A 12743-nucleotide genomic window follows, 5' to 3' on the forward strand; every position below is an offset into this window, starting at 1 on the left:
ACTCCAAAAATTTATAATCTTTAGCATCATATTCTAAACTGCGCATCCCACTAAACAATACAGTATAGAGAAACAAAGAGAAGGGGCTAAACTGGGGTGCTATATTGTGAATCTGGCATGAATTACCATTAAGTTTAAAATAAAATAAGATATTACTCAGTAAATAAATGTTAAATATAAAAGGCTTATAATAACTTACCTCCATCTGCTATAACAAGATCACCAGGAGATGAAGCATCATCCTATAGAAAGGTAAAAAATGAAAGCAGATTTAGCATATTGTAAAGGAGACGTCCTTTTGGCTGCTATGGGCCAGAGCTACAGTTTATTTTTATAGATATGCTAAAATCAGTGCTGCAAAAAAACAAGTGTAATAGCCTAATGTTACCTCCATGTCATCTTTAAATAAAGCAGGAGCTGGTTTGTACTCTGGATCTTCAACATCACTGTTAAAAAAAAAGTGAGAGTGTTTACTATTACTCGATTCCAATACCAGTAAAACTTTTCTGACTAGCAGGTCCATTGAGTTAATTTAGATAGAATTTGGATAGCGATTAGTTCAACTAAAAATAATTTGTTGTCTGTAAATTCTGATGGATGAAATTTCTGTAAGGTTTGAAAAAAAAAAAAAAAAACTAGAGATGGGTAAATGCACTGTAATGTATTAAAGATGTAAAGTAGAGATGGGTAACTATATTAAGTGGACTATACTGTGTTAATGCTTTGGGGATCATTTATCAGCTGTCTACTATAAAAATGATGCAATTACAACACAAATAACATTTTTTTTTCTGTTCTGAATTTCTACAGCACCAATACCATTTTCTGTATTAGACATATTTACCAAGTGGCAGTTACCTGTACTGGCAGTTACCTGTACTGGCAGTTTTTGTCACTCATAACACGTAATTGTAAAATCACATCACATTACATGTGCATTTACACAAAATTAACACTATGCAGCACACTACTTCTCTACATAACTCTTTAAGTACAACGCCTTACATTTACCCATCTCTACTTTTTGTTTGCTTGTTTTCCTTTTAAGCACCTTCCTTTAACTCAATTTGCATACAACGAATAAGCAAGTACTTTCATTGAATGAATAACTATCCGATATTTTTTTTTATAGACCTCCAGATGTTGTATATTCCCACTTACCCATCCATGAAATCATTGGCTCGCTGTTCTGCTGCAACAGCCTTTTCATCCGGCTTTCCAGCCCTTTCCAAGAAGCAGAGTGCTGGGTCTGCCCGAATAGTGTTGTATTTTTCATAACCTGTTCACACAAAAAGTTAAGAAAAGAAAATGGATATTATATCTTATCTTATTATTACTACTAGGTGAGGGTGGAAGATGCTTAGCTCACTAATACTTGAAACCCAGCATCAATTATACATATATTCAAGGAAAAAAATATGTAGTCTAATTTATAACATATAAATGGCACTTCTTATAAATCTATATGTATATTTTTTATCAGTAATTTAGAATGTAAGCATTGATTTGGCCTATAAGGAACTATGTACAGGTTAAAAATGAAATGATTAAACAGAAGATAGGCTAGATAGGCTACCATAAAAATTTCAATGAAATCCCTATTCAATGAATTCACAACTAAGAACAAAGATTTTAATATACATTATAGAATATATTAAAGTATTATTTTATAGTTACCTGACATCCATTCCCTCCAGAACATGCTTGCTGTGAGAACCAATCACTTCTTGTTTGAGATAATACAGCATTCTGACTCTAAGTAAAACCCTGTAAAGAAAAAGGCATATTGCAGAGTTATGATAACATACATAAATATAATCAAGGGAGGATAGCAATAGACAGGCTTTTATAGGCGATGTGATGTATTTATTTATTTATTTTTAACGTGCATAAATAATATTAAGTTCTCATGTGTTTGTTAGACATAAACAAAAGTTATCATTTTAGGAAGGACTGGACACTTTGTAAATGGAAAATACAAAAATATTATTCTCTCCCCTGCAACCTGAAATTATAATGTAAATGTAGAAACAAAAACATCTCTCCTCAATATGAAAACCAGCATCTTGGATTGATCATGCTGCTGCAGATCTATTTCCTTCTCTACACTTTAAATTTCTGATTTGGCAGAGGTGGTTCATTCCTTTGAATTAGGGACTTTTCTGAGGCACTCTTTAGCACAGGCTCATAGTCATAAAGGTTGGGTGGTACTTTCTCTTTAGTTTACCAGCTCTGCAATGTCACCAACAACTGTGGATCAAACAGTGGACTTAAAAGACTTATTTAAAAACTTTTAACTACAGGTGTGGGGCATCAAACTGTATTCTGCACTGCAAACTCTTTACCGTATAACATTTTACCCTGGGTCTCGGACTTACTTGTTGCAGTGATGCTTTAAGTGCTTTTTGTACCCATCATCCTGCAGAAGGTGTTCTGGGTTGTTTTTCCGCAACCAATCAGCCTTATGGATGTCGAAGGTGCTAGTCTGTGATTTTACCTTCTTCCCTTTTCTTCCCCGTGGCACTGGAGCAGACAAGCCTGCAATTTAGAGATGAGATTGTAAGAAAAAAAAGTTTTCAAAGTGAATAACATAAACCTCCACCAAAAGACTAATTACACAAAACCAATGTCTGATAACAAACATTATTTTGTACTAGAGGAAAATAGAAATCCTAATATGTGCTACTTAACTTTGTAACGCGCAGGATTAAATTACAGAGACAAATTTAGCTTTCTGTTAATGGGCAATTTTATCTGTCTGCATTCCTAGAATTTGCAATCATTAAAAAATCAATGTATTACAAATTAGGTAATTAGGAACGAATTCAGGAATCAACCACACTGTAAAAACACTTTCAAAGGAAGGGTGTCCGTTTATGATTAGTGCACTGTGTTTGCATACTTATAACAATGGTCTTGAAAATACAGTTGTGGCTACTTTACATGAAGGTACAGACTCAAAGGGCCTGGTTTATTAAAGTTCTCCAAAGGCCGGAGAGGATACACTTTCATCAGTGAAGTTGGGTGATCCAGCAAACCTGGAATGCATGTGTTCCAGGATTCAATAGGAGGAATAGTAAAGGCAAAACCCTGTGTCTGCAAAGCTCTTACACATTTGTTGATTTGTGTGTGTTCCTAATTTGTTAAACAAAATTAGTAGGGGCACTTTAACTTTGAGACAAAAGCACATACCAAGATGGTTCTGCAACTCTCGTGTCCGTCCATCTTCTGTTGGAGTGATGAGATCCCAGATAAAACTCTTGATTTTCTCATCTCCCCTGTAGTGCACTAGGCAGTATGCCAGCAATGCTCGACAGATTATTTCAACATCTTGCTCATTTAGCTGCCTTTTGAAACGGCCATGTGACAAAATGTCTCTCCATCTTCCCCACCTAGAAAGATCATTTATAGGTTCACATACATTCTCATATCCGTATCCTTATGTTCTACATGTTACACCCAATGTGTGGTGAACTGTTTTCTTGGGACTACTAGCTTTTTAGAATGTTTGCAAAGTTTATACTTTGACAATCTTACCCATATACCAAAAGATTTTTCTCCACACGGAAGCACTCAGTCCTCCCATAGCCATTGGATCGATCATATGGTCTTCGTAGTTTTGGCTTGTCATCTCCTTCGCTTTCTCCTTCAGAGAGCTCTTCCAGTTCCTCCTTTGTGGCACTAAAAGGTCGGGTCTGTTTGCGGATTCTGGGAGTGTCTATAACCAAACTATTCTGTAAGAACAATGTTAAAAAAATTAGCAAAATCATTTATATAGTCGATTAGTAGTGTTTTTTTTTACATGACTGGTTTCCATGTTAATCAAAATCTCAGTCCAATGAATGTACTATTTGCAAATGAAGAACCAAAGCCCTATATCTTGATTTTCATTAGTAGTTTTATAATTATTCTTAAACACAGTGAAAAGCTTTGTATGAGCTTTGTGATGAACCTTATCAGGATGTTCTTACCCGGCCACTAACTGAGTCGATGTCAATTTCAGCCTTTTTTGCCCACTTTTGCCAGAAGTTCGGATCATCCAATGAGATGTCAGTTCTATTGCCGGAAGCCACAAAGCTTGCCTAGATTTAAAAAAAAATGATCTGGTCCAAACATCATTTGCTTTGCTGCCCCATATGCAAACATAATCTGGCAAGTGAGATTTGCAACTGCCGTGAAAAATCGGCAAAATAAATGTTTTTCATAGATTTGTCTCCTGGATCTACTAATTGTTGATCAACCAGGGTAAGACTGCATAAATGAGTATAGCCCAAAGTAAGACAGCTTATCCAACCCTCTTAAAACAGTATACCCTGCAAGACTAATGTGTCCCCAAATGCACTGCGTATATGAAAACTCAATTTTAGGGAATAAACAGGACTTGAGTGAAAAGAACTTACTCCACCAACACTGTTTTCTCTTCCACTCATACTCTGTAGCACAGCTTTGTCTAAACCCAACTTGAGGCTGGCTCGGTCAAACATCTCCCGCTCATAGGAATTTCTTGTTATTAGTCTATAAACCTTCACAGCTTTGTTCTGACCAATCCTATGACATCTGGCTTGTGCCTGTGAAAACAGAAAGGGAAACAAAGATTATTAATAGCTCTACAACATTTTTTAAATAAAAAGCAGAAAGTAAAGTAAGTTTTAGCTTAAAGTTGATCTCCAGGCAACTGCTTAACATGCTAAAGGATTTGACATTCTGTTGACATGTTCTTCTGACCCAGGCACTCTGACAGTTGCTGGAACGCCTTGCAGACTTGTTACAGAATTGGAATATAGCCCACCGCAGATGTAAAACGACACACTGAAGAGGTCCTCCGTAATATTCCACACTTTATCAAGAGCAGCAACATAGAAAATAGTTGACCAAGTTTGGCTCACTAAGGGTCCTAGTAGTTTTACTAATTTATCCAAGTTCAAATCTAATGATTTATGAATGAATAAAAAAAGTGTATTTTATCTCTACAGGGAGTTCCACTTGAAGCTTCCAATGGGTATTTCTACCACTTCTCTACTTAACCTCTAGAAATGTATTTAGCAAAGACAATAAAGTGACATGGTTTCCTAGTTACAAAAAATTTGTGGTTTCTACAAAGTCACTGGTGCCTAAATTTCTACTCACCTGAAGGTCGTTCTGTGGGTTCCAATCAGAGTCAAATATTATACAGGTGTCAGCAGCAGTCAAGTTAATTCCCAAACCACCTGCCCTGGTGCAAAGCAAGAACACAAAGCGGTCTGAATCCGGCTTACTGAAGCGATCGATAGCAGCTTGCCGGAGGTTTCCTCGGACTCGCCCATCTATGCGTTCGTACAGATACCTGCGGAGAATGGAAGATAAGGAGTCGAATGATTAACTGTTAAAGGCAGAACAGTAAGTATAGAAGCATAAAAGCACCTGTGATGACTACAGATTGCTATCGGTACACGAGGGTGACTTTATCAGCCTGTAGTCAATCCCAAAGGAAAACACGAGAAGGTCAGGGGCTGAGCTTTCATTCCTTTGTGTCTTTGTTAGCGATAAAGTGAGGCTCTGTGTGAAATCAGCCAACAATTCTTTCTTTCCTTTTTAAGGTTTAGGGGGCCTAAAGATAGTACCTCTCCAACCTCATTTTGTGTTAACAGCATATCAATGACAAAAATGGTGTTATAGGAGTGTTTATGTGCAGCTTATTTACTTCTGACTAAGTAATAGATAAATGTAAAAAAAATAAGATCCATTCAATCTAAATACATATTAGTGTGTGTTAATACTTCTAAACTTTTAAGTTTTTCTGTACATTTTTCAGGCAGCTATATTCACTCATAACTAACTATACTGAAAGAACTTTCTGTTCTCACTACCTAAACATGCTTATTTGATTCAAACATGGGGGAACTTTTTTGCTTACACACTGCAAATGTTTTATGATTTGGGAATATTTACTTTTTAGTTCAATGCATCTTTTCAGTGGTATATTTTTTAAACCACAGATTTAGCAGACAGGTATAGCAAATATATGGGCAACTGTATACCTAATCACATTCACAATTGAACAAATACATTTTATCAACACATCTCAAGAGATCTTTACATTGCACTATTTATCCACTTTTGTTATTCACAATTTCTATTCAACAAGTGAAAAAATTCCCGTTGAACTTGCAAAAAAAAAATATTTCTTCCGAAACCCTTTTGTGCTCTCTGCCTGTTCCAACTTATTACCCATCTGTAGGGGCTGCAGAACGCCACCACTTTCTATTCTTTATAGAGAACAGAGGGGCAGACTTATGTAGGTATATCCAGTGTGATGTTCTGATACAGTGAGCAAATGTCATCTTAGGACTGGAAGTGTGTTACTGCAATTGCAGCCACCATATCCAAATACTAGTAGGCTGCAATATATGACATTTTTATTTTTGGAATTAGATACACTTAAATAAACATACAGCTTTTAAATGATGCATATATATTTGCATAAATTCAATCAAATGAGAAATAATATCATGACAAAATGACAACTATCATATAACCAAATGATTAAACATTTAATTACAGGTGCATACCATACTCCTCAAAGCTCACACTCATAGAGATCACAACATGGGAGGCATAAACTGTAAAGTGTTATGATCATATACCAGTGACATGTTCTATTAGACAAGCCCATGAGTCTATTGGATTTAATCAACCACAACATAAAACATCCAGCAAATCCTAATCCCCAGTTTCTGGGCCTTTAGCCATGCTATGCCTTTTGTATAATGAGAGGTTCACCAGTTTTCTATCAAGCACCCGTCAAACAACAAACATCAGTTTTCTTTCCCCAAGCTACCTTCTCTTATGTAGCTTAGGCGAGCCATTCACAGCCTAATATTTACAAGCAAAGCTGCATTTTCAGGCATCGTTTGCAATAATTGGGCCATTTAGGTATAAATCTGGAGAGATAACAGGCACTTCTGGGCATCAGACGTACTTACACTCACTCCATTATAAAATCCCCCAGTAACTGTTCATTTTATCCATAAAAGAATGATCCTTTTATAATGTGCATCTTGAATAGTATAAAGCTATAGTTTATGTGACTGAGTGACCTGCCCATGCTGAGATGGATTTAATCAGATAAAAAGAAAAATCGGCAGCAGTGACCACAGCAGATTTGATTTTTAAATCAGACCTCCTGGTGAGCATTTTTATGCACATTCAGCCTTCTATATAAATAGTTTTCATTAGTTTATTCTAGACCGTTTCATATTCTTAACAAAGCACACCACATTAAGTGTTCACCTTGTTATTGGAGAGAGAATAAAGGCAAGGGACTGCCTACAAACTGCTAATGTGATTTTTCCAAAATTCACCAAATATACTTGAAAATAAACTGATCCAATATGATCAGATGTACCTACTTCTACATGAAAAAAAACAGGAAAACTACACAGACTCAAGTATAAACCTAAGGCACAAAATGCACCTATCACTGCTGACATTCAAAACAATGTTCAAGAGATATAAAAGGAATGCTAATAAATTAATGGGGTGTTGGTCTTTTTTTAACTTCATTGTACAGGAAATAGATAACATCAGTGTTTCTGGAATTAGCTATGCACGTTCTTACCTTTTGTGCATGAGATAATCCTCTAGAATGTCCAGGCAACGAACCATCTGTGAAAAGATGAGCACCTTGTGGCCTCCTGCCTTCATTTTGGGCAATAATTTATCGATAAGGACCAGCTTTCCCGCAGATTGAATCATAGCCTGGAGGTAGAAATCTGGAGCCATAGGGTTGTGCGTTTCCTTTATATATATATATACTGTTGTGGATTGATTATAGAATCATTAGGTGGAAGTCAATCAAGTTAAAAGGCAAGGCTATATTTGTATTAGATAGGAAAGGATATACCATTAAAGAAACATTTGCAATTATCTTTTGATTTTTTTCATATTTCCTATGATAACAAGCCATCACTAGTTATCAGTCCTAACTTCAATGAATCTAAATTGATTGTATATAGGAGTTCGACCCTACAACTCCCTGTAACAATGTCTCCACCAGTGCACTTTCTTTGTCTTATAACAGTTCTCATCAGAAGCATTTCTCACTTTAAGAGTAACTTCCCTCTCACTCTGGCTACCAAATTCTACCAGTCCTTAAAGACTCTAAAACGGAGCAATATTATGACGGCTAACATTGCTGATTACAGATGCAGTTTCACACAGAGTGGTCTGCGGTTTCCTGGCATTGTGCTTACATCTATCTCTGCTCTGAACAGGCTGCTCCTGGATAGCATTACATGGCATTGTTGGTACAAAGATCGGTCCTGAATAAGTAGCCATCTGCAGACAGCAGGAGATTACACGCCACACTGCTGGAAAGTGGACTTATTTGAGCAGGGGTAACAAATCATATTGACATGTTTTAGAGGCTGTCAGTCTTAAGTTAAGGCAAAGAGTAGTGAACTTTAATAGGAGTCTGACAACATGACACTGGCATAAAATAATAAATACAAGCACAGGCAACAAGACTGCCATATTTTAATGACTAAATATTTAGGAGTTAGATTCGCACAAATTTCCTATTCTGAACAGATTTCTCTGTCTCTCTTTCTTTGCACAGTGAAGGGAGTCAATGGAAGCTTACCTTTGATGAGATATGGATGGTTACAGCATTTACGCAGTTCCATCATGGTGTTTACTAAATTGGGAACATTTGCTTGCCCGGCTCCTTTAGACAAGAAGGCAAAGTTTTTCTCTAAAATGGCCCTATAATATTTCTTTTGGATGTTAGTCAGTTCGACCTCTATAATGGTTTCCTCTTTGGGGGCCAGTTTTTTCTCCACGTCTTCCTTAAGCCGTCTAAGCATCATTGGTTTAAGAATAGCTTGAAGTTTTTGAACCTAAAAAAAATAATAATAATGACCTCTGCTGCATCAAATACATGGCAAACCCTCCCAGGGCAGATATAATTACAATAGTATACTGTGCAGTTACATTTTTACTCCATTTTTACCAAGATCATACATGCAAATGTAGGCAAAATAACATATCAGGTAAATTTAGGCTAACACAAGGTACCTGCTCTTCAGTTTTGAGATCTCCAAACTCTTGCATGAAGGTAGACTCAGAGGGAAAGCGAAGAGGCTCCAAGAAATGCAGCAAGCTAAAGAGTTCTTCAACTGTGTTTTGTAGTGGGGTTCCTGTTAGAAGCACCTTGTGTTCCTATAGATAAAAGTCACAAGGTTAACAAAATTGGACCTAGAACGTGCTGTAAGGGTAGATGTAAAAAACAAAAAATCTAGCTAGCTGCAATTCATATAAATAATGTTTTAAATTTGGTCTAAATGTTCTAAAAGCTGGACTTGGATCCTAATCCTAATTTTTGTCATTTTTTTTTTACTGACAGAAATGTCAGGTTCTACAATATTTCACATTGCAAATAAACTATTTCTGAAAATGTCAGTATTCTGAGCACCACGTGGGAGTAGTAACTAAAGACTAAATATAGTACACATGTGGGCACCAATAACTTTAGTTATCTTGTTAACTGAAATTACTCTAAATCCCTGCACACTATAAGATTTTCACAGTGTACATAATAAATTACATATTTTAATTCTTGAGGATGTCTGTTTCAGAAAGTATAAAAATTCTTCTTTTTTTTAGAGGTGGGGTAATCTTGAGGTCCAAATCGTGCGTTTTACATGCGTCCAAAATAGAAAAATGCTCTAACAGTGAAATTGAAAAAGACCAGAAAAATCATTATCATCATATTTTCCCATAACAGGACAAGAAAAGACAAGCTTGCACAAAAAAATGTGAACCCCAATGAATTTACTCACCAGACTCATGAGTTTCAGCCCCTCCAGCAACTTGCAGTTCTTGTTCTTTAGCCTGTGTGCCTCATCAATTATAACACATCTCCATTCAATAGCATTGAGTTCTGGGCAGCCACCCAATATCATCTCAAACGTCGTGATTATAGCATGGAATCTGTATGTCCCTCGGATAACACGACCCTAAAAAACAGTATAGGACGTTATTATTGCACTCTTGTTATGTAAATGGGTTCCAATCACTTCCATCAATCAAAGCACAACTAAGATATGCAGAAGGCGGGGGTTTGTCCACAGAAACAACACCTTTCTTTAAGGAATAGAAGCTAATACTCTGGCTTTTCATATCTTTTAGGAAACCAAGTGACAATTTCACTTATACAAGGTAAGGAATGCTTGGGACCTTGAAAATTAGGAGCATAATCTGTCCATCAAAGGACAAAGGGATATAAGAAGCACGTTGGAAATATGTTAAACCATTACTTAGCCAACCCAGCCGAAAAAATAAAGTTTCGAGTTAACTTGCTTTAGTTTTCGATGGGGGTTCTGACTGGTTGGTGTTGGCATACCCCCTATTTTATCCAATATTTCCAGTAAAATATAGGTAATTTAATTGCTGTCACTTTTAAGTAAGACATACTTGGGAGTCCCGGAAGTACATTTCATATTGTTGGATCATTTGCCGGCTGATCATGCTTCCATGATACACAACTACGTTAAGCTCCGTCCATGTGCGAAATTCTCGTTCCCAGTTAGTGATGGTGGAGAGAGGAGCTATGATGAGAAAAGGACCATGGATGCCCGTCAGAAAGATTTCATGCAGGAATGTTATACTTTGGATAGTTTTACCCAAACCCATCTCATCTGCGAGAATGCAGTTCCGTCTGTAGAGAGGGAAAAAAAAAAAAAAAAAAAAATCACATCAAATGATATGATTTGCACGGATTTGAAGGATTACAAATAACACCACTATCTTCAAATGACTAAACTCTACACAACTCTACTGCCTGGTCTCCAATTGACAGCCAATCAGAATCAGAGGTTGGCATACACACACAAACGTCCTGATTGGCTACTATTGATGTATATACCACATGCCATTGCATATCTTTAACGCATGTTAGGAGACCTGGTGTGTTATGAAATAGAGAGATGCTTTATACAGATGTAATGAGGCTACAGAAAGCTTCCAGATATAGTTAGCTGTATTATTTATGTGTGTGGTATTATAATATTCACGGGCAATGCTAAACTCACCTGTTATACCAGTTAAAAAGCAGCCAGTTAAGTCCTTCCAGTTGGTATTCTCTGAGCTGATTCCCAGTTTTATACTCTCGTGACTGGTTGATCTTCTTCCAGGAATTAGAAGGTGGTCGATCCTTGCAAATTAAAAAGTGGAAAGTGTAAGAAATTCTATTTAAAGAACACAAAAACAAACCGGCTGAAAGTATGACAGCCCCCAGTTGAACTCTATCAATGGACAATGAACACAACTAATAGAGAACTAGAATGGCACAAGACGTTAGGGGTCAGATGAAAGTGACTAAAGGATAATAATGGAAATTATATTTTACTGTAGGGAAAAAATAATGAGGTATAAAAAGATTAAGACATTAGTAAATAGGTGGTGAAAGAATTGCTCCTAACCTATAGCATTATAATAGAGTTGTAAATTGGAAATATACAATGGATGGTGGCAGGGATGTTTTGTAAAACATTTTTTTTAAATATATATTTTCCTAAAAAAACATGACATTAAAATTGAAATGGAATACAATTAAGATCTAAATACATCAGACATCAATGTAACTCCTGAAAACCCTTACCACTTTCCTAGTGTCAGGCCTAAGAGCTTGTAGTTGTTCAAACTCCTCTATTTTAGACTGGTCTACATCTTCCTTCAGTTCCCATGTGCTATCTTCGTATGGAAGGGAACACCACTTCACTAAATAATAAATAACAGGCTAAAAGGTAAAAAGAGAAAAGAATCAAATCAATAATAAAATCTTTAAAACTGTTGCAGTCAGTAGGAAAAAAGTTAACAATAGGTTCCTATGTTTCCAATAAGAGAAACTAATTGCTCTTGAGCTGCATCGAAGAATAGAGTGCAGGGTAGGTACAGTAAAGCCCTGAACAGACGCCTAATAATTGTTGCCCAAAAAGATTGTTAGTATTTGTTTTGGGTGACAGTAGGATAGAATGTTTGCTATACAAACAGGTCGCTTGGCTACTGCTGAGAATCCCGACTCCTATGGAGAGAGGAGGGAAGAGGATGAGCTGGAGAGAAAAGTCTAAAAAGTCATTAGGGTTGGTTGTTCAGTAATCCAATCCAGGGAATCACCAACATTGTCAGGGGAAAGCTGTACAAATTCCAGATTCATACCCAAGATCATTCATGGTGATCTAGTGTCTGTATACAGTTAAATTATCCATTTTTACTTGTCATTTAACACTAAAAAATTACAAAACTTTTTCTGCAGCAGACTACAGGAAGACAGGCCCTGTGTCAAGCTGTGTGGCTTTAGAGCAGGGGAGTCAAACTCTGGCCCGGCTTGTCCTTTTTTTTGGCCCCCAAAGAATTTTTAATATGATTAGCAGCTGGCCCGCTATTACTAAGGATTGCAGTAGTGGCGGGCCATTTGCAATTCATATTAAGCTGCTGTTCTATAGACCCAATTACAATGCTGGTAATACAATTCCTGGTATCACTCGCGTCTCTACACCAGCGGCCTCTCTGCCTATGCGTGGCCCCGCATGGTATAGACGCAGGTGATGCCGGGAATTGTAGAAGTGGCATCACTCGTGTCAATTGAACAACAGCCTATGCGTGGACCCCGCAGAGTTTATACTGACAGGTAGACTCAATAATCAGGAATTATCAGATTATTATTAGGAATTATCATAGAGCATGCAGTAATATGCAGTGGATTG

General features: G+C 36.8%; 1 protein-coding gene across 1 annotated transcript in view; it reads right to left on the minus strand.

The window, feature by feature from the left end:
• Nucleotides 1-12743, minus strand: part of CHD9 (chromodomain helicase DNA binding protein 9) — a 108351-nt gene that overhangs the window by 27699 nt on the left and 67909 nt on the right. The window contains 17 exon segments of the mRNA XM_072422748.1: nucleotides 200-242; nucleotides 389-446; nucleotides 1162-1368; nucleotides 1678-1767; nucleotides 2379-2538; nucleotides 3193-3392; nucleotides 3538-3734; nucleotides 3972-4082; nucleotides 4242-4568; nucleotides 5128-5323; nucleotides 7598-7776; nucleotides 8595-8876; nucleotides 9055-9198; nucleotides 9819-9995; nucleotides 10453-10696; nucleotides 11070-11191; nucleotides 11639-11776. Coding sequence (XP_072278849.1) covers nucleotides 200-242; nucleotides 389-446; nucleotides 1162-1368; nucleotides 1678-1767; nucleotides 2379-2538; nucleotides 3193-3392; nucleotides 3538-3734; nucleotides 3972-4082; nucleotides 4242-4568; nucleotides 5128-5323; nucleotides 7598-7776; nucleotides 8595-8876; nucleotides 9055-9198; nucleotides 9819-9995; nucleotides 10453-10696; nucleotides 11070-11191; nucleotides 11639-11776 — 2875 coding nt within the window.

The sequence above is a fragment of the Pyxicephalus adspersus genome, chromosome 9 (assembly GCF_032062135.1).
Source record: "Pyxicephalus adspersus chromosome 9, UCB_Pads_2.0, whole genome shotgun sequence".
Classification (NCBI taxonomy): domain Eukaryota; kingdom Metazoa; phylum Chordata; class Amphibia; order Anura; family Pyxicephalidae; genus Pyxicephalus; species Pyxicephalus adspersus.